Source organism: Amphiura filiformis, chromosome 1 (assembly GCF_039555335.1).
Source record: "Amphiura filiformis chromosome 1, Afil_fr2py, whole genome shotgun sequence".
Taxonomy (NCBI): Eukaryota; Metazoa; Echinodermata; class Ophiuroidea; order Amphilepidida; family Amphiuridae; genus Amphiura; species Amphiura filiformis.
Genome location: NC_092628.1, coordinates 23,461,330 through 23,489,283, shown reverse-complemented (window position 1 = coordinate 23,489,283; position 27,954 = coordinate 23,461,330). Strand labels below are relative to the sequence as shown.

Genomic DNA, 27,954 nt, shown 5'->3' with positions numbered 1-27,954 from the left:
TACATGCTTACACCGATTTTGATCTAACTTGGTCACAACTATCATTGACCATGCCCCTACATGTCATATGAAACTCGTGGGGTCAAAGGTCACGCAGGGGTCATAGAGGTCAAAAACGTGATTTCAACTCAAAATGCTTCTTCTCTCACAGATTACGTAGGACAGTGACACCACTTGCACACATGCATTGTTATTATCCAGTGCCTATGGGGTCCTCACAGATTTGGGGTCAAAGGTCATTAAGGGGTCACTTCCGGTATAAAACGAGAAAACGTCAACTTTTTTTATTTGCTAAGAAAAACATAGGACAGTAAAGATATGTTCACACATAAATTGTAGTTACCCTGTGTATATGTGGGTTTTTTTTATTTAGTGTCAAAGGTCATTAAGGGCCACTTCCGGTATAAAACGAAATACCTTTAAAATGCTTCTTCTCCCACAAATTACGTAGGACAGTGACACCACTTGCACACATGAATTGTTATTACTCAGTGTCTATGGGGTCCTCACAGATTTGGGGTCAAATGTCATTAAGGGGTCACTTCCGGTATAAAACGAAAAACCTTCAAAAATTTTTATTTGCTAAGAAAAACATAGGACAGTAAAGATATGTTCACACATAAATTGATGTTACCCGCGGTTAATGTGGTATTTTTTTATTTAGTGTCAAAGGTCATTAAGGGCCACTTCCGGTATAAAACGAAATACCTTTAAAATGCTTCTTCTCCCACAAATTACGTAGGACAGTGACACCACTTGCACACATGAATTGTTATTACCCAGTGTCTATGGGGTTCTCACAGATTTGGGGTCAAATGTCATTAAGGGGTCACTTCCGGTATAAAACGAAAAACCTTCAAATTTTTTTATTTGCTAAGAAAAACAGGACAGTAACGGTATGTTCACACATGAATTGTGGTTACCCAATTCATACGTGGTATTTTTTTATTTGGGGTCAAAGGTCATTAAAGGGTCACTTCCGGTCTGAGACGAAAAACCTTCAAAATGCCCCTTCTGCCACAAATAACATAGCAAAGTTGTGCCACGTGCACCCATGCATTGACATTAGCCAATGTCTATGGGCGTTGTCATATATTTTGGGGTTAAAGGTCATTAGGGGTCAAAACACGGCTGTGTTCGTGGTCTTAGACCACAGCTAAGTCTAGTTCTTTCTTCTTTCTTTCTGCCGACCACTACATTTGCTCTAGCACTTACATGCTTACACCGATTTTGACCTAACTTTGTCACAACCATCATTGACCATGCCCCTACATGTCATTTGAAACTCGTGGGGTCAAAGGTCACGCAGGGGTCATAGGGGTCAAAAACGTGATTTCAACTCAAAATGCTTCTTCTCTCACAGATCACGTAGGACAGTGACACCACTTGCACATATGTATTGTTATTGTCCAGTGTCTATGGGGTCCCTCACAGATTTGGGGTCAAAGGTCATTAAGGGGTCACTTCCGGTATAAAACGAAAAACCTTCAAAAATGTTATTTGCTAAGAAAAACATAGGACAGTAAAGGTATGTTCACACATGAATTGTAGTTACCGAATTCATATGTGGTATTTTTTATTTGGGGTGAAAGGTCATTAAGGGGCTACTTCCGGTATAAAACGAAAACCTTCAAAAAATTTTATTTGCTAAGAAAAACGTAGGACAGTAACGGTATGTTCACACATAAATTGTAGTTACCCTGTGTATATGTGGAACTTTTTATTTAGGGTCAAAGGTCATTAAGGGCTACTTCCGGTATAAAACGAAATACCTTTAAAATGCTTCTTCTCCCACAAATTATGTAGGACAGTGACGCCACTTGCACACATGCATTGTTATTACCCAGTGTCTATGGGGTCCTCACAGATTTGGAATCAAAGGTCATTAAGGGGTCACTTCCGGTATAAAACGAAAACCTTCAAAAATGTTTATTTGCTAAGAAAAACATAGGACAGTAACGGTATGTTCACACATGAATTGTAGTTACCCAATTCATATGTGGTATTTTTTTATTTGGGGTCAAAGGTCATTAAGGGGTCACTTCCGGTCTGAGACGAAAAACCTTCAAAATGCCCTTCTGCCACAAATAACATAGCAAAGTGGTGCCACGTGCACCCATACCTTGACATTAGCCAATGTCTATGGGCGTTTTCGTATATTTTGGGGTCAAAGGTTATTAGAGGTCACAACACGGCTGTGTTCGTGGTCTTAGACCACAGCTAAGTCTAGTTCTTTCTTTCTTTACACAGCCGTGACGTTAGTCACGGCTGTGTCTTTTTTCTTACAGGTTCTTTACACAGCCGTGACGTTCGTCACGGCTGTGTCTTTTTTCTTACAGGTTCTTTACACAGCCGTGACGTTAGTCACGGCTGTGTCTTTTTTCTTACAGGTTCTTTCTTCTTTCTTTCTTCTTCTTCTGCCGACCACTACATTTGCTCTAGCACTTACATGCTTACACCGATTTTGACCTAACTTGGTCACAACCATCATTGACCATGCCCCTACATGTCATATGAAACTCGTGGGGTCAAAGGTCACGCAGGGGTCATAGGGGTCAAAAACGTGATTTCAACTCAAAATGCTTCTTCTCTCACAGATTACGTAGGACAGTGACACCACTTGCACACATGCATTGTTATTATCCAGTGTCTATGGGGTCCTCACAGATTTGGGGTCAAAGGTCATTAAGGGGTCACTTCCGGTATAAAACGAAAACCATCAACATTTTTTATTTGCTAAGAAAAACATAGGACAGTAACGGTATGTTCACACATAAATTGTAGTTACCCTGTGTATATGTGATATTTTTTTATTTAGGGTCAATGGTCATTAAGGGGTCATTTCCGGTATAAAACGAAATACCTTTAAAATGCTTCTTCTCCCACAAATTACGTAGGACAGTGACACCACTTGCACACATGCATTGTTATTACCCAATGTCTATAGGGTCCTCACAGATTTGGGGTCAAAGGTCATTAAGGGGTCACTTCCGGTATAAAACGAAAAAACTTAAAAAAATTTTATTTGCTAAGAAAAACATATGACAGTAACGGTATGTTCACACATAAATTGTAGTTACCCTGTGTATGTGTGGTATTTTTTAATTTAGGGTCAAAGGTCATTAAGGGGCCACTTCCGGTATAAAATGAAATACCTTTAAAATGCTTCTTCTCCCACAAATTACGTAGGACAGTGACATGAATTGCTATTACCCAGTGTCTATGGGGTCCTAACAGATTTGGGGTCAAAGGTCATTAAGGGGTCACTTCCGGTATAAAACGAAAAACCTTCAAAATTTTTTATTTGCTAAGAAAAACATAGGACAGTAACTATATGTTCACACATGAATTGTGGTTACCCAATTCATATGTGGTATTTTTTTTATTTCGGGTCAAAGGTCATTAAGGGGTCACTTCCGGCCTGAGACGAAAAACCTTCAAAATGCCCCTTCTGCCACAAATAACATAGCAAAGTGATGCCACGTGCACCCATGCATTGACATTAGCCAATGTCTATGGGGTTTTCATATATTTTGGGGTCAAAGGTCATTGGGGGGTTACAACACGGCTGTGTTCGTGGTCTTAGACCACAGCTAAGTCTAGTTCTTTCTTCTTCTTCTTCTTCTTTCTGCCGACCACTACATTTGCTCTAGCACTTACATGCTTACACTGATTTTGACCTAACTTGGTCACAACCATCATTGACCATGCCCCTACATGTCATATGAAACTCGTGGGGTCAAAGGTCACGCAGGGGTCATAGGGGTCAAAAACGTGATTTCAACTCAAAATGCTTCTTCTCTCACAGATTACGTAGGAGAGTTACACCACTTGCACACATGCATTGTTATTATCCAGTGTCTATGGGGTCCTCACAGATTTGGGGTCAAAGGTCATTAAGGGGTCACTTCCGGTATAAAACGAAAAAACTTCAAAAAATTTTATTTGCTAAGAAAAACATAGGACAGTAAAGATATGTTCACACATAAATTGTTGTTACCCTGTGTATATGTGGTATTTTTTTATTTAGTGTCAAATGTCATTAAGGGGCCACTTCCGGTATAAAACGAAATAAATTTAAAATGCTTCTTCTCCCACAAATTACGTAGGACAGTGACACCACTTGCACACATGAATAGTTATTACCCAGTGTCTATGGGGTCCTCACAGATTTGGGGTCAAAGGTCATTAAGGGGTCACTTCCGGTATAAAACGAAATACCTTCAAAAAATTTTTATTAGCTAAGAAAAACAAAGGACAGTAACAGTATGTTCATATATGAATTGTGGTTACCCAGTGTATATGTGGTATTTTTTTTATTTTGGGTCAAAGGTCATCAAGGGGTCACTTCCGGCCTGAGACGAAAAACCTTCAAAATGCCCCTTCTGCCACAAGTAACATGGCATAGTGATGCCACATGCAAATGTACATTGACACTAGCCAATGTCTATGGGACTTTCATATATTTTGGGGTCAAAGGTCAATAAGGGGTCACAACACGGCTGTGTTCGTGGTCTTAGACCACAGCTAAGTCTAGTTCTTTCTTCTTCTTTCTGCCGACCACTTCATTTGCTCTAGCACTTACATGCTTACACCGATTTTGACCTTACTTGGTCACAACCATCATTGACCATGCCCCTACATGTCATATGAAACTCGTGGGGTCAAAGGTCACGCAGAGGTCATAGGGGTCAAAAACGTGATTTCAACTAAAATGCTTCTTCTCTCACAGATTACGTAGGACAGTGACACCACTTGCACACATGCATTGTTATTATCCAGTGTCTATAGGGTCCTCACAGATTTTGGGTCAAAGGTCATTAAGGGGTCACTTCCGGTATAAAACGAAAAACTTTCAAATTTTTTTATTTGCTAAGACAAACATAGGACAGTAACGGTATGTTCACACATAAATTGTAGTTATCCTGTGTATATGTGGTATTTTTATATTTAGGGTCAAAGGTCATTAAGGGCCACTTCGGTATAATACGAAATACGTTTAAAATGCTTCTTCTCCCACAAATTACGTAGGACAGTGACACCACTTGCACACATGCATTGTTATTACCCAGTGTCTATGGGGTCCTCACAGATTTGGGATCAAAGGTCATTAAGGGTCACTTCCGGTATAAAACGAAAAACCTTCAATTTTTTTTTATTTGCTAAGAAAAACATAGGACAGTAACGAGTATGTTCACACATGAATTGTGGGTACCCAATTCATATGTGGTATTTTTTTATTTGGGGTCAAATGTCATTAAGGGGTCACTTCCGGTATAAAAACGAAAAACCGTCAATTTTTTTTATTTGCTAAGAAAAACATTGGACAGTAACGGTATGTTCACACATGAATTGTGGGTACCCAATTCATATGTGGTATTTTTTTTATTTAGGGTCAAATGTCATTAAGGGGTCACTTCCGGTCTGAGACGAAAAACCTTCAAAATGCCCCTTCTGCCACAAGTAACATAGCAAAGTGGTGCCACATGCACCCATGCATTGACATTAGCCAATGTCTATGGCCGTTTTCATATATTTTGGGGTCAAAGGTCATTAGGGGTAACAACACGGCTGTGTTCGTGGGTTAGACCACAGCTTAGTCTAGTTACACAGCCGTGACGTTAGTCACGGCTGTGTCTTTTTCTTACAGGTTCTTTCTTTCTTTCTTTCTTTCTGCCGACCACTACATTTGCTCTAGCACTTACATGCTTACACCGATTTTGACCTTACTTGGTCACAACCATCATTGACCATGCCCCTACATGTCATATGAAACTCGTGGGGTCAAAGGTCACGCAGAGGTCATAGGGGTCAAAAACGTGATTTCAACTAAAAATGCTTCTTCTCTCACAGATTACGTAGGACAGTGACACCACTTGCACACATGCATTGTTATTATCCAGTGTCTATAGGGTCCTCACAGATTTGGGGTCAAAGGTCATTAAGGGGTCACTTCCGGTATAAAACGAAATACCTTTAAAATGCTTCTTCTCCCACAAATTACGTAGGACAGTAACACCACTTGCATACATGCATTGTTATTATCCAGTGTCTATGGGGTCCTCACAGATTTGGGGTCAAAGGTCATTAAGGGGTCACTTCCGGTATAAAACGAAAAACCGTCAAAATTTTTATTTGCTAAGAAAAACATAGGACAGTAACGGTATGTTCACACATGAATTGTGGATACCCAATTCATATGTGGTATTTTTTTATTTGGGGTCAAACGTCATTAAGGGGTCACTTCCGGTATAAAACGAAAAACCGTCAAAATTTTTTATTTGCTAAGAAAAACATAGGACAGTAACGGTATATTCACACATGAATTGTGGGTACTCAATTCATATGTGGTATTTTTATTTGGGGTCAAATGTCATTAAGGGGTCACTTCCGGTCTGAGACGAAAAACCATCAAAATGCCCTTCTGCCACAAGTAACATAGCAAAGTGGTGCCACATGCACCCATGCATTGACATTAGCCAATGTCTATGGCCGTTTTCATATATTTTGGGGTCAAAGGTCATTAGGGGTAACAACACGGCTGTGTTCGTGGGTTAGACCACAGCTTAGTCTAGTTCTTTCTTTCTTCTTTCTTCTTTCTTTCTGCCGACCACTACATTTGCTCTAGCACTTACATGCTTGCACCGATTTTGACCTAACTTGGTCACAACCATCATTGACCATGCCCCTACATGTCACATGAAACTCGTGGGGTCAAAGGTCAAACAGGGTCATAGGCGTCAAAAACGTGATTTCAACTCAAAATGCTTCTTCTCTCACAGATTACGTAGGAGAGTGACACCACTTGCACACATGCATTGTTATTAGCCAGTGTCTATGGGGTCCTCACAAATTTGGGGTCAAAGGTCATTAAGGGGTCACTTCCGGTATAAAACGAAAAACCTTCAAAAATTTTTATTTGCTAAGAAAAACATAGGACAGTAACGGTATGTTCACAAATAAATTGTAGTTACTCTGTGCATTTGTGATATTTTTTCATTTAGGGTCAAAGGTCATTAAGGGCTACTTCCGGTATAAAACGAAATTCCTTTAAAATGCTTCTTCTTCCACAAATTACGTATGACAGTGACGCCACTTGCACACATGCATTGTTATTACCCAGTGTCTATGGGGTCCTCACAAATTTGTAATCAAAGGTCATTAAGGGTCACTTCCGGTATAAAACGAAAAACCTTCAAAATTTTTTATTTGCTAAGAAAAACATTGGAGGGTGATGGTATATTCACACGTGAATTGTGTTTACCTATTGTACATGTGGTATTTTTTCATTTGGGGTCAAAAGGTCATTAAGGGGTCACTTCCGGTCTGAGACGAAAAACCTTCAAAATGCCCCTTTCTGCCACAAATAACATAGCAAAGTGGTGCCACTTGCACCCATACATTGACATTAGCCAATGTCTATGGGCGTTTTATATATTTTGAGGTCAAAGGTCATTAAGGCGTCAAAACACGGCTGTGTTCGTGGTCTTATTCTTCTTTCTTTCTTCTTCTTCTTTCTGCCGACCACTACATTTGCTCTAGCACTTACATGCTTGCACCGATTTTGACCTAACTTGGTCACAACCATCATTGACCATGCCCCTACATGTCATATGAAACTCGTGGGGTCAAAGGTCACGCAGGGGTCATAGGGGTCAAAACGTGTTTTCAACGCAAAATGCTTCTTCTACAGATTACGTAGGACAGTGACACCACTTGCACACTTGCATTGTTATTACCCAGTGTCTATAGGGTCCTCACAGATTTGGGGTCAAAGGTCATTAAGGGGTCACTTCCGGTATAAAACGAAAAACTTTCAAATTTTTTTATTTGCTAAGAAAAACATAGGGCAGTAACGGTATGTTCACACGTAGATTGTAGTTACCCTGTGTATATGTGGTATTTTTTTATTTACGGTCAAAGGTCATTAAGGGGCCACTTCCGGTATAAAACGAAATACCTTTAAAATGCTTCTTCTCCCATAAATTACGTAGGATAGTGACACCACTTGCACACATGCATTGTTATTGCCTAGTGTCTATGGGGTCCTCACAGATTTGGGGTCAAAGGTCATTAAGGGGTCACTTCCGGTATAAAACGAAAAACCTTCAAAAAATTTTATTTGCTAAGAAAAACATAGGACAGTAACGGTATGTTCACACATAAATTGTAATTACCCTGTGTATATGTGGTATTTTTTTATTTAGGGTCAAAGGTCATTAAGGGGCCACTTCCGGTACAAAACGAAATACCTTTAAAATGCTTCTTCTCCCACAAATTACGTCGGACAGTAACACCACTTGCATACATGCATTGTTATTATCCAGTGTCTATGGGGTCCTCACAGATTTGGGGTCAAAAGGTCATTAAGGGGTCACTTCCGGTATAAAACGAAAAACCGTCAAAAATTTTTATTTGCTAAGAAAAACATAGGACAGTAACGGTATGTTCACACATAAATTGTAATTACCCTGTGTATATGTGGTATTTTTTTATTTAGGGTCAAAGGTCATTAAGGGGCCACTTCCGGTACAAAACGAAATACCTTTAAAATGCTTCTTCTCCCACAAATTACGTCGGACAGTAACACCACTTGCATACATGCATTGTTATTATCCAGTGTCTATGGGGTCCTCACAGATTTGGGGTCAAAGGTCATTAAGGGGTCACTTCCGGTATAAAACGAAAAACCGTCAAAAAATTTATTTGCTAAGAAAAACATAGGACAGTAACGGTATGTTCACACATGAATTGTGGGTACCCAATTCATATGTGGTATTTTTTATTTGGGGTCAAATGTCATTAAGGGGTCACTTCCGGTCTGAGACGAAAAACCTTCAAAATGCCCCTTCTGTCACAAGTAACATAGCAAAGTGGTGCCACATGCACCCATGCATTGACATTAGCCAATGTCTATGGCCGTTTTCATATATTTTGGGGTCAAAGGTCATTAGGGGTAACAACACGGCTGTGTTCGTGGGTTAGACCACAGCTTAGTCTAGTTCTTTCTTTATCTCATTATGTAAGTGTTTGGTCATCACCAATGGATTTTTTTCTTACCTTTGTTCATGGCCTCACACATTTTTTTGCTTGCTTCTGTAAGGTACCTCTGGCTACATAATGGTTATGTACAAAATATTTCTTGCAGATTAATTTATCATGGGAACTTATTGCCCGAGTACCGACTGTGAACTCAGGTAGTACAGTGGTAAAGCTCTGGACCGGTAATCCAGCGACCGGGGTTCAACACCCGCTGAGTCCTGATTTTTTCTCTCTCAATATTTTCATATGCCAGTTTGCTCGAGCCCCAATCACGCCATTTAAATTATAATTTCTCGGGCTTGCGTCGTTTATTTCCGATCCTCGCATATATTAATTTGTCTTTCGCATTGTCTTACGCCCTGCTGGGGTGAAGCATATAGGCCGCTTCCTTCTTCATTATTTAATATACTAGTACTAGCGGTCACCCGTATTTCGCGGTCACTGTGTTTATCGGTTACTGCCTTTTGCAGTACTGATATTTTATATTCTTTTTAATGTACTGGTCAGGTGTAATGGGCAGGTTCAATTGCAGTGTTTGAGTTAATTTTTTACACCCCATTTTGAAAGTTAAGGTGTAATTTAACCTGGTGCAGGGCAATTTCAGGTGCAGTCTCGGAATAATCAAAATAAATGTACAATTTTGTAGAACACTTACTTTCAACATTGGCAAAGTATTTTGCACAGACACTGATTATGCTGCTAACCTGTGAGTTACGGTGAGCCTTACCATGCTTACCAGCCTTGTACCTGCATTGCTAAAAAGTCACCCATTTTTCTTAACCATCTGTCTCTATGGGACAGGAAATTGTCAAAAGTTGGGGGATCTTCAAAAGTCACCCATTTGGGCTACTAAATCACAGTTTGGCAACACTGTTTAATTTTGGTGATTTGGAGACTTTGACCTAATCACTGATTATGCCGCTAACCTGTGAGTTACGGTGAGCCTAACCAGACTTGTACCTGCATTGCTAAAAAGTCACCCATTTTTCTTAACCATCTGTCTCCATGGGACAGGAAATTGTCAAAAGTTGGGGATCTTAAAAAGTCACCCATTTGGGCTACTAAATCACAGTTTGGCAACCCTGTTTAATTTGGGTGATTTGGAGACTTTGACCTAATTCAATAAACAAACATTTAACTGTTGACAATAGGTTCTAGTTTGAACACTGACATGATAATGTTGACAAATTAGTTGAATAAACAATGCATGTTAATTACTCAAGTCAGATTCTCCTGTGTAATGGTATGAGTGACCCAATCTCAGCATTGATCAGATCAGACATAGGATTTGCGGGTGTTCATGTTAAACAGCATGACTGTATTGTAGTGTATTGTGACTGTTTACTCAGTGTTTACTCAGTGCTTAGCTCGCAGGTTGCTTGCTAGTGCATTGCTAGTGCATTTTAAACTAATTAACATTATTTGACACCCTAAACGTAAACAAAAACAAAATTGGACGTTTTATTGGGGTGCGGACAACTTTACTCTACGCAACGAAAAAATCCGTTTTCCGAAATAATGTAAAACGTAGAAGTTTTTAGCCTTACCAATTCGCCAAACTCAGTAATTTATTATAGATAATTGGCCGCTGAGACACAATGAGAGAGTTATCATGGGGACTTAAGTTGAGATTGCCCGAGTACCGACTGTGAACTCAGGTAGTACAGTGGTAAAGCTCTGGACCGGTAATCCAGCGACCGGGGTTCAATCCCCGCTCAGTCCTGATTTTTTTCTCTCTCAATATTTTCATATGCCAGTTTGCTCGAGCCCCAATCACGCCATTATAATTTCTCGGGCTTGCATCGTTTATTTCCGATCCTCGCATATATTAATTTGTGTTTCGCATTGTCTTACGCCGTGCTAAGGTGAAGCATATAGGCCGCTTCCTTCTTCATTATTTAATATATAATTGGCCGCTGAGACACAATGAGAGAGTTATCATGGGGACTTAAGTTGAGAGTCCAGCGACCGGGGTTCAATCCCCGCTGAGTCCTGATTTTTTCTCTCTCAATAAATATGCAAATATCTAAATTAGAGGCTGAGTAGACAATATAATACATTAAAACACACTATAAGGCAAACTTCTGCAAAATAAAAGTGTTCTAAACATTTATACATTGGCTTTTTGCAAAATATTGGCAAAAAGTACATTACATTAGCACTTTCATATTATTAGCGCGTTGAAACAATATTGTAACATTTCCCATCAAAAAAAATTGTATTTATTTGCATTTCTTCAAAATGTTAATTTTCACTGTCAGATAATTATGTCCCCTTTTTAATTTTGAGCTGATATGAACAAGTGCGGTATAACAAATAAATCGTTATTTAACTCCAGCGCCGATGTTGCCAATTCGTGTTACTCTGTCGGTCGTGACCGAGATGTGTCTTTGATGTGTTGAACATCCCGTACGCCATGTATGTACATGTACACTATTATGAACATCGCGTACGCGTTTGACTTGAATTAAACGACGTACTACGTCAATTTTTAACTGATTTATAATTAAAATTCGATCATCAATAATTTGGAAAAAAAAAACCAACCAATCACGGTAAATAATAAATTATACAAGGTAAGGAATTTTTGCAGATCCTATTCAGTGGGGGAGGGGGGGATTGATTTATTTCAATTCACGAAAGGAGAAACTTCCATTAATAATTTGCAAAATTGCCCGATTATTTAATTTTGGTATTCACTTCCAAGTTGTGTAACTACTGAACTAGTGTTCAATATATTATATTCCAACAAAGGGAATGATATAAAGTAACAGTATAGATCGATGTACATATTGAAATATCTCTTTTAAAAGTTTATAATTTGGTATCATAGTCGCCGTAATTCTCAGCGCCATAGAAACCATTCTTGTCGCTGATATCAAATGGATCTGGTAAATGTTCCAAGTCTGCTTTGGATCTTTCGTAGATGATACCCGCACCGATCGAATCACCCCATACGTTGATTGTGGTTCGACAACGATCCCTAAGAAAGAAAAAAAAACAATCGTTAAAAAAAACCAACGCTTAATATCAATAGCCTAATAAGGATCAGGTCCGTATCATTGTGATTTTGTATATTGCCGAACAACATATAACTATAAACCATCATTATCTAACACATGAGACATTTTGGTGTGTTCCTGATACATTTTGGTGTATTCTTAATACATTTTGGTGTATTCTTAATACATTTGGGTGTATTCCTGACACATTTGGGTATATTCTCAACACATTTGTATGTGTTCTTAATTCATTTGAGCGTATTTTGTTGTGATTTTGCATAATACCGAATAACAGATTACTATAAACCGTCCCTATCTAACACATGAGACATTTGGATGTATTCCTGACATATCTGGGTGCATTTTGTAATTTGGGTGTATTCCTGACACATTCGGGTGTATTACCGACACACTTGCGTGTATTCCTGACACATTTTGATGTATTTTGTTGTGATTTACATAATACCGAATAACAGATTACTATAAACCGGCGCTATCTAGCACATGAGACATGTGGGTGTATTCAAGAAACATTTGGGTGTGTTTTTAATTAATTTTGGTGTATTTTGTTGTGCTTTTGCTTAACGCTGAATAACCAATAAACCGTCCCTATCTAAAACAACACATGAAACGTTGGGTGTATTCCTGACACCAAATGTATTTTTGATACATGTGGGTGTGTTCTTCATTCATTTTGGTGTATTTTGTCGTGATATCGAGTATACCGAATAACAGATCTATGACACATTTGGCTGTATTCCTGACACATTTTGGTGTATTCTTAATGTATTCTCGACACATTTGGGTGTGTTCTTAATTTGGGTGTATTTTGTTGTGATTTCGTATAGTGCCGAATAACATATTATTATACACCGTCCCCACAGCAGCTGAAGGGAGTATCCCATCATGCATTGCAGTCTATCTGCTTGCTCCATAGCAAATGCATACAAAACATAAGTAAGGGCTGCTTAAATATTGAGAGCTATGGATAGTTTCACAATACTTTGGAGATCATATTTTTCAAACAAAAGTCTAAGCTCCCCTGATATAAGCGAGTAATTGAAAGTTGAAGTGAGGGATTTTGTGTACACTTTCTATGGCATGTGCAGTTCTACTTTGCTACTGCAGAGCATGATGGGATACACCTATCAGCTGCTGTGCACCGTCCCTATCTAACACATTAAACATTTAGGTGAATTCTTATCATATGGGTGTATTCTCGGCACATTTGGGTTCGTTCTTAATTCATTTGGGTGTATTTTGTTGTGATTTTGGTTGATTGATTGATTGATTGATTGATTGATTGATTGATTGATTGATTGATTGATTGATTGAAAATGCTTAAAAAACCAAAATACTTACAAAAACCAATCAATGACAATGATAAGTGTAATATCATCCACTGGCAACCCAACCGCATTTAGTACAATCACCATCGTGACTAAACCTGCTTGAGGTACTCCTGCGGCACCAACACTTGCCAAAGTTGCGGTGATACTGGGAATAAATGAAAAGCACTTTAATGTGAGATATTTTCCATTAGAAAAAAAATGTAACATACTGCAGTTAATGTCCGTTTTCCTATTCACAATACACAGTGCTCTTTCCCATTGACGCGTGACCTCTACAAATAGCCCTACGTTAAAAGTATAGGGATATGACTAGTTAACGTCGCTGTGTGAAAAATAACCGGCCAATATTAAAAGTACTCTTCTAAAGTTCTAGAAAATATAGTTTTTAACATGTCCTAAATTTTAGCTAATTTAGATGTTTGGAAATATGCGTACTTTGGTGTTTTAGTTAATGTTATAGGTAATAGTACATTGCCTAGTTAACGTCGCTGTGTGAAAAATAACCGGCCAATATTAAAAGTACTCTTCTAAAATTCTAGACAATATAGTTTTGTAACATGTCCTAAATTTTTAGCTAATTTAGGTGTTTGGAGAGGGTCGCACTTTTGTGTTTTAGGAAGGATATGTAAACGACAGATAACACCAAAAATATGAAGAAATTATTTCCAAACCGTGTTAAGTCAACAATCATTATGTTGCTCATTTTCAAGAATGCTGGTTTACAAAAAGCAGGCCATTGTCTCATTTCGTGAACAAAGGTACACATACCATTGTTTCCTTTCGTTTCCTTTATAATCGGTTACCCAACTTAAGCGATGAATACCAGCTTTATTGCGATATCGCACATGAAAACAGACACATGTGCACAACCAGAGAAGATCCGATTTAATCAGTTGAGCTGTTTCAATGAGTGTTATCTTGGTTTAATAGCTTTTAATGGGGTTTAAGTCCTGCAAAGGTCGAGATGAATTCTACTGTAGACATGACTGCATCATGAATGCAAACAAATGGACAGTTATAACATTTCGGGAAATATACACAAAATGAATTGTTTCTGGAGATAAATATGTTACTGTAATGAGTGATGTATTATCCTTACGATGGCACTGATAACAATATCTGTAATTGATAGGAAACACTTTATTCTTAAAATCTCTTTGACAACATATTTCTTCTACTGATAAGTGACCTACATGTCCAGGAATCTGGTGTGTAGGCCTGTGCACTAAATAAAACACGGTTGTTTGAAGGCATATAGAATTCATTTTAAAGCAAAGTTGAACACTGATGGCGCTATTTATCTTAAATCTTGTTATCGTCTTTACAAGGGGTAGATACTTGTGAAATATATTTAACATCATAAAAATGAGTAAAATATAGAAAGGAAATTTTCAAACTATCATGAAATAAAAGTTAACTCATATTTAAATCATATTGAAAATATATGTAAATAGCGCCCTCAATTTGAACACAAATGAGCAGTGTATAGATTGAAAATTACCACGAAAAGGCAGAAAAGGATAAAAATTTAATAAAGATAAAAAGTTAAAAATAGCTAAAAATATATGTGAATATATGTGAGATAGCTGTTGGTATTTTAAAGGTCTAGAATTGTCAATTATGTAATGTTTTGTTAGAAACATTAATGATCACATCAAACAACCGTGAATAGTGGTACATCTTTTAATGCAGTATGATGTTGTGTTGACCTTTGTTGAGACTACCTTGACGCCTCCGCCCCCCCCCCCTCCATTCGGTCTTTTGTGCTTTTGACATACAGAAATACTATATGAATTGTGCCCATACATGAAGAAGTATTTTGACATTCTCAATTTGGTCTTACCTAATGGTGATGACATCTTTGACATCCAAATTAAAATCATTGACCTGCGCAATGAAGATGGCAGCAACCGCCTCATACAGAGCGGTGCCGTCCATGTTGATCGTGGCTCCTATTGGTAAAACAAAACGTGTAACTCTGCGGTCGATTCTTAGATTCTCTTCCAAGCTTCTGAGGGTGATTGGCAAAGTGGCTGAGCTGTGAACGTTTCAAAAGTAATCACCATAATCATTAAACCCACTGAGCACTACCTGCCGATCTAACATTGCCTCTGATTGGTCAATTACATGATATTTTCATTTTAATCACCAATCAGAATGGAGTTTTGCAAATAATTCACCCCAATTATTTTGCGTGATGAAATTATTCTAACAATGTTGTTTATTGGTCCAATTGATAATGAAAACTTCTTTTTGGCCGATCGGCAGGTAGTTCTCAACTTGAACATAGAAAGCCTACACCCGGGCCTACTAATTATGGTTGAAACTATTGTTGCTACACTGGGTCAGGGGTATCATCGACATTCTTCGGCTGCGGAGCAGGCGATCACAAGATTTCTCCATACCAAGCGAGCTTTGGCCAGTGCGGTATAATTCCGAAAAGGCTAATGTACATTCGATACTTTTGACTATTAACTAAAGTACTCATTTGAACTAATATGATGTTATAAATTTCAGTTCAGTCGGAATCCTCTCGCAAACATGAACTTTTACCATGTAGCACCAAAAGGGTATAGCCTACAAATTTATGTTCCTTACTTTCATAGCCATTTCTTGCATGTATTTAAGGCTTCTACATTGGGGATATTCTTCAAAAGCAAGGAATCTTCACTTGTCGCATTGAATAGCGGACCATTTCGATAAATCCTATAAGCCTTTGGAATTGTAATCCCATTCGTCACCCCGGACTACCCCGACGTGTGCATGTCGTTCCCGGGTTTTGCGCAGTTCAACGTGCGCTTTGACGATATGGGCATGCATCAATTAATGGCAAAGAATTCTGGTATATGTGCATACCGGACATATGATGCTGTCCGTTCCTTACCTTGAAGCAGTTGCAAATGCAGTCATCAAAGCAGGAGACACGCCCATAAGATACGTGATCGGATTCTTCCTTGTAAAGATCACATATATCAGAGGTAATACGACAAAGGCATGGATACCGAGGCCTACCATCACAGTGAGAGAATACATGCCAATCTGCTGAAACGTTTCCTCCCAATCGTCCATCCCTAATATCTTCCCCAAAATCAGGAAGAATATGCCAATTGGGGAACACCTGTTCAACAAAATGCACATCATTTTTTTTAAACGGTGGATTATATCGTCATGAATTCCGCAAAGAGACGAATCACATATTTGTGCGATATTTGTATGTTCTGATCAACTTAGCAAAGGGAATCAGGGGATAAAAGGATCGCATATCAGTAAATTCAAAGATGAATTTATTATAACAACTTAGAATTCATCTGTATCATGATTTCTCATTATATACCAATAACTTAGTGCCTTTTGCACAAGGATACTGTGTTATTGTCAAACCAACAGTTTTTGTAATAATGTTTTTGCCATTCTGATGATTTTTTTTTATTAATCCACGATGCTATGAGTCTTTGCCAATTTAATATAAGCCGTACAAAACACGAGTCGTCGTCTGCATATCGATTGCTCAGTGCCAGAAGTGGGTAAGTGGAAGAGCTGCCCTGTGAGCATTTGGTAATTTACACACAGTATATTGTACTCATCTACACCTGGCAGCTATTGTACTTACCCACTTCTGGCACTGAACAGTCGATATATCCTGTTGTATTTTTCTGACTACAGAGAGTAACGTTCCGACTTTAATAAAGTACGAAGTCATGATCCCCTTGTAGCGTTTCATTGTGCACGCGGCGCATCGCTTAAAACACTCCAGGTTATGGGACGGCTTATGGTGATATGATATTCGGCATTTTGCGCAAGTCACACCACACCGATATGACAGAAGATTTTTCAGCTAGTTTACATCCCGCAGGGATAGTTCAATATGAAATGCATATAGGTGTAGGGCTGACACTGTCACAGTAAGCATGGTAAGGGGCATTCGGTGAGAGCAAAATATAAAAAACATGGGGTCATTGGGTGAGAGACGGACCGTTGGACCTAAATTGGGGGAGCATTGGGTGTGAAATGACATTTTTTAATATTGCTCTAAAAAAAAAATGGGGTCAACAATTCACAACAACAATCACAACTTCTGTCAGCAAAAAATGTTTCTGTCGGTACATGTACAAGTTTATTGGGCCCCCTCCCCCCCCCCCCCACCCGTTCCGAATACCTGGTTACGCCAATGATCCAAGATACTTTTAAGAACGTACTGGCCCATTTTAATATCATTGATGGATAAGTCATACCAGTTACTGTGATTTAAAAAAAATCTATTTACTAGGAAAAGCAAATTAAACTTACCAAATAATAATACCAACTAAATGCATTATGGCTTCCATGAATGCATTAAAGAAAATCTTCAGTGGTTCCCCTTGTTTACCCATTCTTCCAATGATTGCACCAAAGAAGCATGAAAACACAACTAAACCCAGGACGTTGGTCTTAGATTCGAACCCGCCCACTGATCTGTACATCTTCTTTGGCATCATGGTTGTCATCATTGTATCATTCATGATCGCCGTGCTTCCATCACCAGTCATCATCATAGTTCCTCCCGTTGCCATGGTGGTCGTCATCATGCTCATCATTTCATTTGGTGGTATCTCAACTTCGCGTGTTTTGTACTGTGATTAAAATCATTGTCTTGTTTTAATGCAATGAGTGAATATACGTGTCATTTGTTATACATGTTATAGTTCTCGAGATATGCATGATATAATGCCTAGTTCGAGGGGGGGGGGCTTTGGGGCGCGAGTTGTTTAAAATATTTTAAACAGTTTTTAACAATATGTTGTGCACATTATTTCTATTACCTGCAAAGGTAGAAATTATTTCAATCATTTTTAAACTGTTGTCGAAAACATGCCAAAGTAAGCCCTATTATAAGGCCCCATGTCACAGGGGAAATTGCCCAAAGTGGTCAAAAATTGTCAAAATAGTATAAAGTTACTCAAAGTTTCGCAAACTTGCTTAAAACTTCCTCGAAATCGCGGTAAGTTTCATAAACTTGCTTAAAACTCCCTCGAAATCGCTGTAAATTTCACAAATTTGCTTTAAAGTTTCTCAAAATCACTTAAAGCTATTCAAAATTTCACAAAATTGCTTAACATTTTTCAAAATTGCGTAAAGTTGCTGAAAAGCCGCTCAAAAGTTACTCAAAATTGCTTCACCCTGCGCGCAAGCTGTGTATTAATTCTGGCCGCGGATTTCCCAAAATTTTGCAATGCAGATCAATGAGGTCAAGACAATGTTGCGCAGCTTTGGGGAACTTTACGTAACATTATTGCACAATTTCAGGCGTTTTTGGAGAATTTTGCCAACTTGTGGTAACTTCCCCTGTGACATGTGGCCTTATCTTAATACTAACTAGCGGGTACCCGCGCTTCGCGCGGGCCCCCGCTAGATGAGTAAATGGGAGCGGTTAGTAAACGGGAGCGGTTAGTATAAACGATGGAAGTGGTAATCATGGCAATTGGTACATGGTATCGCTTTTAACAGCCCAATTATTACGCGGTTAGTGATGTGGTAGGCCTACCATTTGTTGCCTCTACTTTGCAAACGACTTCCTTAACATAAAATCTTTTGCGTAATTTTTGTACCAAACACCCTGTTGACTTATTTTTTCTTTGTCTTTCCCTTTTTTCTTTCAGTTTCTCTCTCTCTCTCTTTCCTGCGTTCCATTTCTCTTTCTTTTTCTTGCTTGTTCACTCTCTCTCTCTCTCTCTTTCTTTCTTTTTTTGTCTATTTTTTCTTTGTCTTTCCCTGTCTTTCTTTTCGTTTATCTCTCCTTCTCTCTCTTGCTTTCCATCCCGTTGTTTCTCTTTCTTTTCTTTCTTTCTTTCTTTCTTTCTTCCCTTTTTACTTATTTTTCTGTCTTTCCTTTTTTTCTTTCAGTTTCTCTCTCTCTTTCCTGCGTTCCATTTCTCTCTTTCTTTTTCTTGCTTGTTCACTTTCTTTCTTTCTCTCTCTTCTTCTTTTTTTCTGTCTGTCAATTTTTTTTTATGTTTTTCCCTTTCTTTCTTTTCGTTTCTCTCTCCCTTTCTCTTTCTTGCTTTCCCATTGTTTTTCTTTCTTTCTTTCTTTCTTTCTTTCTTTCTTTCTTTCTTTCTTTCTTTTTTCTTTCTTTCTTTCTTTCTTTCTTTCTTCTTTCTTTCTTTCTTTCTTTCTTTCTTTCTTTCGTTCTTTTCCTCTTTCTGTCCCTCTTTCTTTCCCTCTTTCCTCCCCTCTTTCCTTCCCTCCTTCCTTCCTTCCCACTTCCTTCCTTTTTTCCTTCCTTCCTTCTTCTTTCTTTACATGGGCATAAATCTCGGGGTGAGTACCAATAATAAATTCCTCAATATTTTGATAAGGGGCATGGTCTACTGAATCACCTCCATGTTGACGCATGTAGGCCCTACATGTGCCAGGGTTTCTTTCTTTCTTTGGTTCGTTCTTTCTTATAAATTTGTTTCTGTTTCATCAAGTAGGCCTATAGCAACATTGGGTTTCAAGAAGGTTGAGTTACATGCCGGTGGTATGGGGTGGGGGATACCCTCCCCCCCATATCTTATAAGGTCAATGGTCCATACAATCACCCCCGTACCTGTATACATATTGTAGCTTATTGTACATGTGGGTTTCTGGCTCATATTTGGCCAAACTATAAAAAGTGCCATTTTTGCGGCTTTTTTTTGAATTTGTTCCACTTTTGCACGCATGTATTGTGGCCGTTTCTTTCTTTCTTTCGTTCGTTCTTTCTTTTAAATTTGTTTCTGTTTCATAGGCCTAGGCCTATAGCAACATTGGGTTTCTGATGGTTGAGTTACATAGGCGTAAATTCCCGGTGGTGGGGTTTGATAAGCCTAGGGCAATGGTCCATACAATCACCCCAAGTTGACACCTGTATACATGTAGGGGCCTACATGTGGGTTTCTGACAAAATTAACCCCATATTTGGCTAAAAAAGTCACAGTGCCAATTGTTGCGGTCTTCGTCGTGCGTATTTGTTCCACTTTTGCACCATATAATTCACCATTTTAGCTTCATTATGGCCATAAATTAATCTGTCGCCAAAAGGTGCTGGATTCACTATAGGCCTATTTCAAGAAATTGATTTAAACGGATCCCATCCCCCATGTCAAAAGAAACCTACGCCATCGTTAATGTCACAAAAAAGGTGCCAGTTAATGTCACAAAAAAGGTGAGATATATCATATCATGCTAATCAAGCCTAGGCCTACCTTAAAATCTTCGGAAAGTCATCACAAAAGAAGTTTCCGAAAATCATCATAAACGAATGCAGTTGATTTATTATACGGTTGCGATTTATACCGTACCGTGCTGGAAGTTTTGTTACCATTAGCGCGTCGGGAAGTTGCCACGACCTGTGCGTAATCCGCGTATCAGTAGCAACGCAGCAACGGACCGTAAATATAAGCGGGCCACCATTGGTTGATCTACCGAATAAATCCAAATAATTATTTGTATTTATTAATTTATCTATCTATCTATGCATTTACCATTCATCTGGAAATGCTAAAACTTATTTATTTATCTATTTATTAATTTATTTTTCATCTATAATCTCTGAGATGATACCGGTACCGATGAATCGATCCCAAGAAGTATCGATTATCGGCAAGTTCCTCTTCAAAGTATCGATCAGTATCGATTATCGGCAAGTTCCTCTTTAATAGTATAGATTACGGCGTGTCCGTCCGTCCTCTGTCCGCGCGCTATAGCGTGCGCGTGGCTCGCTATCGCGTGCGAGCGGTGCGCTATCGCGTAGTGCGCGGAGTACCGACGGGCGCAGTACGAGCATCGGAAAGCATTACATACAGTGACTAACAGGTGCATCTCATCGGACCAAAATAGGCCTATTTTTATCATTGAGAGCGTATATCGTAGTAGTTTGAAAGGTCAGGACAAGTATTATGGGTAACGGGTAGGCCTAATTAGAGATAGGCCTATCACGAGAACCGCCCAACCCGAGAACCGCGAAATCTAGTATCATATATCTTAATACTAATTACGGCGTGTCCGTCCGTCCTCTGTCCGCGCGCTATAGCGTGCGCGTGGCTCGCTATCGCGTGCGAGCGGTGCGCTATCGCGTAGTGCGCGGAGTACCGACGGGCGCAGTACGAGCATCGGAAAGCATTACATACAGTGACTAACAGGTGCATCTCATCGGACCAAAATAGGCCTATTTTTATCATTGAGAGCGTATATCGTAGTAGTTTGAAAGGTCAGGACAAGTATTATGGGTAACGGGTAGGCCTAATTAGAGATAGGCCTATCACGAGAACCGCCCAACCCGAGAACCGCGAAATCTAGTATCATATATATATAGGTATTCCATCACATCTGGTGGATTCGGTGGAAGTGTAATTTGTAGAATCACACAAGACCTTCCATTGTTTTGGTATGTCGAGCTATCGTCATACCGTCATCCCAGCAGGCTCGTTATATTACCGAAAATGTGCATGATAGCCACCATATTAAGGGAAGGGGTATGAACGTTTGGACAGTATTTATTGTGGGACATTAGAGCACATCAGACATATCGAATTGCATTCTGAATACGAAGAATGTCCTTCTGATATCAAATAATTTAGATTTTTGAAATTCGCAATGTAATACACATTTTATGGCAAATCATTAAAATTGATATTTTGATATTTAACACTAGTACTGAAGTAAAATTTATAAATCTGATGATTTATACTTAAAGTGTATGTAGGTGGGATGAAAAGCCGACGATCAATTGAAAATTTTGACCTTTCGTATTGAAGATATGGATTTTTTCCCAAAACACAAAAAAAAAAATTAGGTCTTTTGGGGAAAAAATCCATATCTTCAATATAAAAGGTCAACATTTTCAATTGATCGTCGGCTTTTCCTCCCAGTTACATACACTTTAAGAATATATCATTAGATTTATAAAATTTACTTCGAGGACTGTTATATATCAAAAATTTGAAAAATATCAAATTTTGATAATTTGTCATAAAATTTGTATTATATCGTGAATTTCAAAAATGAAAATTATTTGATATCAGAAAGACATGCTTCGTATTCAGAATGCAATTCGATAGGTCTGAGGTGCTCTCATGTCCCCAAAAAATACTGTCGAAACGCAATAAACGCTCATTTTGGATCCCTTAAGGTAACATGAAATTTTGTGAACTCGTATAAATAAAACGAATCTATTCGTCGGCAACGAATACATTTTGTTTTTGAATATTATCTTGTGCTAATTTGGTTGACCCCCCCCCTGTTATCAGGTATTCAAACTTTTAGCAGCTGGTCTGCTCAGTGCAATTTTGTCTGTGATAGCTATTTCATTTTCATTTTAAACTATTTTTTCCAAATATTTAAATCCAATTTTCTTGCAAGCAGCTGGTCTGCTCATTATGTATCCCCCCTTCCAAATTTAGCCCCTTTTAAAACAGCTGGTCTGTTCTGTGTAATCCCCCATGGTCTCATTTTTTGTTTGGTATTATTTATTACATGTATTTCTAATGTGCAATACGGTATTTGATGTTTTTTTTATATATATTTAAATGTTTCTCGTGTGCAATTATTCTAATTGTAATTTGATGTTTTTACAATTTCTAAATGTGTCTTTAAAATATTATTTGATGTTTTTATACTATTTAAATCAAATTGTAAAATCCATGTAATTCAGCCGTTTGGCTGCAATGTGTTTTAATAAATATACTATAATATACTATAATATATACATAATCGTCGGTATGCGAAAACCTTTATAAGCCTGATAAGACAAACGACAGGTAAGAAGACTACTCCACAGTTACCGTTTCAAAACAGGCTGCAACAATGTTCGGTGGCACCATGTTTCTGAAAAAAAAACAAGATAAGAAAGACTATTACCTCATGTTCTAACCATAATAGCAGTATTTTAGGAAATCATTATTGATACTTTTGATTTTGTATTTGGGTTTTCGCCAGCCCATTCGGGGCTGGTACCTGTTTCAGGTTTGGGGTCAGTTTACTCAAGAGATTATATTTTAGTGGTATTGGAATGATTTTTTTTTTTACTTTTTGTGGTTAAATTTTTTAAAAATATTTTAATTCGATTTGTTAGGAAAAGTAAGTATGTTTTGCCGTTTCAACGAACGAAAACGAGTGAGTATTACCAAAGTTATGTTTGAACTAATTAATTATGACTTTAAAAGTTTAAAGGCCTAAATGTAACAATAATAGTTAATATATATAGCATCATATGGTCAGCAGAAGAAAATCTGACATCACCTATGATGTCATATCAGTGTCCTTGACCGGGGTCCTTACTCCTTGACCACTGAACAGCGTGATATCATCATGTTGATAACAGATCTATAGAATCAAAATCTTCATCATATCCCGGATCATATCACAGATTCTCAACAATCTGTGATCATATGGACCATATTGATGTGAAAGTAGTTATCTATCATATCCTGTGTCGTTTTATGGATAAAATGACTCAAAATGTTATTGATGAAATGGTTGCTATCATAAACATCAGTTTTGTCTTTTCAACAGGAAAAATCCGATGCAAAATAAAGTTTTTAGGGCCTAGCTATAATATGGGCATAATTTATGCATATAGTATTGAACAATGTACCCCATTTGACATGCACTTATAGATAAATAAATTGTCTTACTTTATTAATTTAATAACTTCTTTATTATAAATAAAATGACACATAACTATTTGATTCATAAAATTACATTCAACAAAATGATTGAAGAGAAAACACACAAGGCACTAGGTAGACTGTTATAGAATGGAGTATGTAAGATGCCATGTCCATAGCTTCGCAGGAGTTTCCGACTAGCAATCAACATGATCAGCACATTCAGAAAAACACAGTTTAAGAGTGAAGATTGTAGTGAGTAACCAGTCCTTTATAAATGTGCTGGCCACTATCTATTATAATATAGTAGGCTTAAACTATACATTGCGAATTAATTAAGTTATTTTAAAATAAAATGTACATGTAAGTTAACTCAAACCGGCAGTGTATATATCGAAAGCAGTGAAATCGGACATTCCTAAGCGAAGATATTGAGTTCGTAAGTTCTGGTATTACAAAATTGGAAATTGAGATATCGTGGGTAAAAAGCTGAAAAGACAAAAAACCCAACGACAACAACAACAACAACAACAACAAAACAAACAGACCAGAACAATTTGGAGTACATGTAATGAATTAAAAGAGTTGACATGAGATTAGGAATTAATGTTTTCTGCTGTTTCAGTGTGCATGTTCTCATCGTTGATGGTTTGGTGGACTGTCATGTAGATGTAAGCGTGATCCTAAAAATGCCTTTCACATTGACCAAAACTAATTACAAGACCTCTTCTACATTGAGGCTGGCTTTCCTTTTAAAGGGAATTTTTATTATGAATCAGATCAAAATAGTCAGTTTATGTGTGAAGCACCTATCCAACGGTAGACTGCTCTGCATTCCCGTTTTATACAATTCATACCATTCCACGCATAAAACACAACACATCCCCAGTGACTGCCCTGCCCAGAGAAAAAAGGATAGCTCGGATCAGAAAAGTTGGTGGATTTTCCATGGTCAGAGGGATTTAGGATGATAAATTAAAATGGTCTACTACAGTAGACTAATCGACTTGTGTTTGTAACAATCTCTCGCAATAAGGATACCCATTCAATGAATAGGCAAGACAAAACATTTTCACGTCAAGAGAAGCAAGACAACGTGTTTTCACGTCAGGAGAGAACAATTTTAATATTTTTTATGCCTGGGCATTAGGGCATAGGCTACAAGGAATTCATGTGAATGTCAAATACGGACGATGACCACTTTTAGGCATAGTATCCTACGTATTTTGCGAAAGTTATATCAAACTCTCGATTTACCCAAACGTTTTAATCGACTTCAGAAAATTTAAAGATTTTTTTCGGTCCTTGACGGATATCTGAAGGGCTTTTAAACAAATATTATAAGAAGTGTAACTGCAAATATTCTAATCCAACGTAAACAGTGTGCACTGCACATTATTGCATATTACATTTTATGACGCGCTATTAATATTAATGGAATACAGGGTGTCCCAGAAAAAAATACCGAGTGAATAAAATTGAACGTAAGTCAAGAAATAGACATCAAAATCAAAAAATTTAAAATGTAGCGCATAGCCTATTTTGTTGTGCATAACATACGAAAATTTGATTTGATTTGGTTGACTGGTTCCGAAGAAATGAACGATTGCATAATGGGTGCATCAATGCAGTTCATTCCAAGTTTGGTCAACATGCGTTTTTTTTCATATTCGATCACTGCTTCCTAAAGTTTGTGTATCTCATTATATTTAGTCTAAATTATCTATTAAAACCTGACGGTGTTATGGCATTCATGCTTTATTGAAGATGAATAACAGTTTGTCCGAGAAAAATTTGATTTCTGCAATTGGAAGCGCTCCAGCTTTAATTCTTTAGGTTGTACAAATATATTATATTTTAACTTTACAACGAACATTTGAGCCAAGAATGGCAATGACCAAGTGCTTACAGCTTTACGTGTGGTTTTTGATACCATGCAACATTAATGTTGAAGTTTTAAAAGATTTAAACTTTGAATTACAATTTCTTGGAAATATTCCGAAAACATTAATGTGTGTGAGAATTTTTGAAGCCAGCAGGAATTCTTTATGTAGTAATTCTTTATGAAACATTTATATCAACATTAACAAAAAAAGATATTTACAAATACCGTGCATCATCTTACATGCACGCTTTGATTTTCAATATCGTGCAGGTTTTCAAATTTGAACAAAGCCTAATTAAATGTTTTCCTTTTCAAGAAACATGTTGTTTAAAAAGAACGAAAAGGATTTCATAAAACAAAATATGAAGCCCATTGACAGTTTAACCACTAGTGCGCATTATGTTGAATGCTCTTTCTTTCAAACTTGGAATGAAATTAATTGACACATGCGTTATGTAATCGCTCATTTCTTTGCGATCAGTCAAACGATTCCAGTAAAATTAGCGTATAAGATGCAGAATAAGATGGGCTACATGCTGATATTTAGACTTTTGGATTTTAAAGTTTATTTCTCGACTTACGTCCAAATTCATTTGCACGGTAATTTTTTCTGGGACACCCTATACACGAATTTCTCTGTCACTCCCGCATCCCGGGGAATGAAATCCAATTTCATATATTTGGTGCAGGTTTTTGACAGTGAATTTCAAAAGATTGGTTTTTGAAAACCGAAGTGGCCTTTTGGGGGGCAAAACTCATGGCTTACACGAAATTAGTGGACTTTTTTGGGGTCTTCTTTTTAATTTTGACTAAAATATGGACATACGTGATCCGCGTGAATTGCTCAGTCTTCGAAGCTTCCAAATTGGGAACTTTTTGCAAGAGCACAATGTTCAAGGTGCTCTTTTTGGCGGGGCAATAATTATCTTCAATGTTATATTATTAAATTAATTAATTGTTCTGTCTTTTAGGGATTTTGTCCTCATTTCTATTCTACAACCTACCTCAGAAGATCCAGAATAGCGTCCACTGTATTGACTTGTTGAGAACTTCCATCTCGTTTAATCTCACTCTTATCTCGCCCTTTCCCTGGTTGAATCGACATCACCAATACAATCCCTAAGATAACCGCCAACAAAGTCGTGGAAAAGTAATAGGCCACGGCTTTCAATCCCAGCTTTCCAGAAGCTTGCTTATCAAGCGAAGCCATTCCAACAATCAAACTGGACACGATCAGAGGAATGATCACCATCTTTAAAGAATTCAGGAACAGAGTTCCAGGGAAGCTGATATAGGCAATCTCTTTATCAGTGAACTCCATATTGGTGCCAAGTTTGATGATAAAGCCTACGAGAACACCGAGTAAAAGCGATGTAAGGAGGAGTATGATTAAGAGATTACCTCTGCAGAATTTACTGCAGCAGGATAATTTGGAAGACTCATTGTTCTTCTTCCCTGATTCCATGCCATCGAGTGCAAGAGCTTCCTTTTCAGCCATTTTCATCAACTGTTTGCCGCCGGGGTTGCCGCTGGCTTGATGATCTTAATAATACTGAGCGGCCTTTATAGTTATACCACGAAAGTTGACGTGGTCTTAGATGAAATTGAAGTTGAAGCTGCCAATATTACAATATTAGACAATTGAATCAACCAAACCATTAGCGGTAAGGCGAATCCCAAATGTTAGCTCTATATAGACAGCGGTTGTGTCCAATAGCACAATTGTTTTTTAAATTTTAGAAATTGACCATGCGAAGGTTTAAATCTGTGTGTTGGTTTTAGCCCACCTTTGTCAAACAAACGTCAATGCCAGAAATTGGCTGTAAGACGTCTGCAATCGAAGTACCTGCGTTATGAAATATTCATAGTAAATGCTTCCCATTGAGGTAGCCGGAATTCCAGCGCGAAGACAAGTGGCCAAGTAGGCCTACGATTTTGAAATGTAAAAATTGTTTTAAGTTAAGTAAAATAACTTATATCCCGGAATACCAGGATACAGTTCCACAACCGTTATTCACAACTGTGCAAAAGCAAAGCACCTCCAGAAGAAAGCAATATTAAAATCA

General features: G+C 37.9%; 1 protein-coding gene across 1 annotated transcript; it reads right to left on the bottom strand.

Annotated features, from left to right (window-relative positions):
- Window positions 1-11,704: 11,704 nt before the first annotated feature.
- Window positions 11,705-27,386, bottom strand: LOC140168007 (excitatory amino acid transporter 3-like). Its single transcript, XM_072191320.1, has 7 exons — window positions 26,893-27,386; window positions 23,179-23,221; window positions 17,684-18,006; window positions 16,281-16,514; window positions 15,240-15,434; window positions 13,407-13,541; window positions 11,705-12,025 (listed from the first exon to the last, which is right to left on the bottom strand). Exons 1-7 carry the CDS (start codon window positions 27,384-27,386, stop codon window positions 11,857-11,859), a joined length of 1,593 nt encoding a protein of 530 aa, XP_072047421.1. The 3' UTR covers window positions 11,705-11,856.
- Window positions 27,387-27,954: the final 568 nt, after the last annotated feature.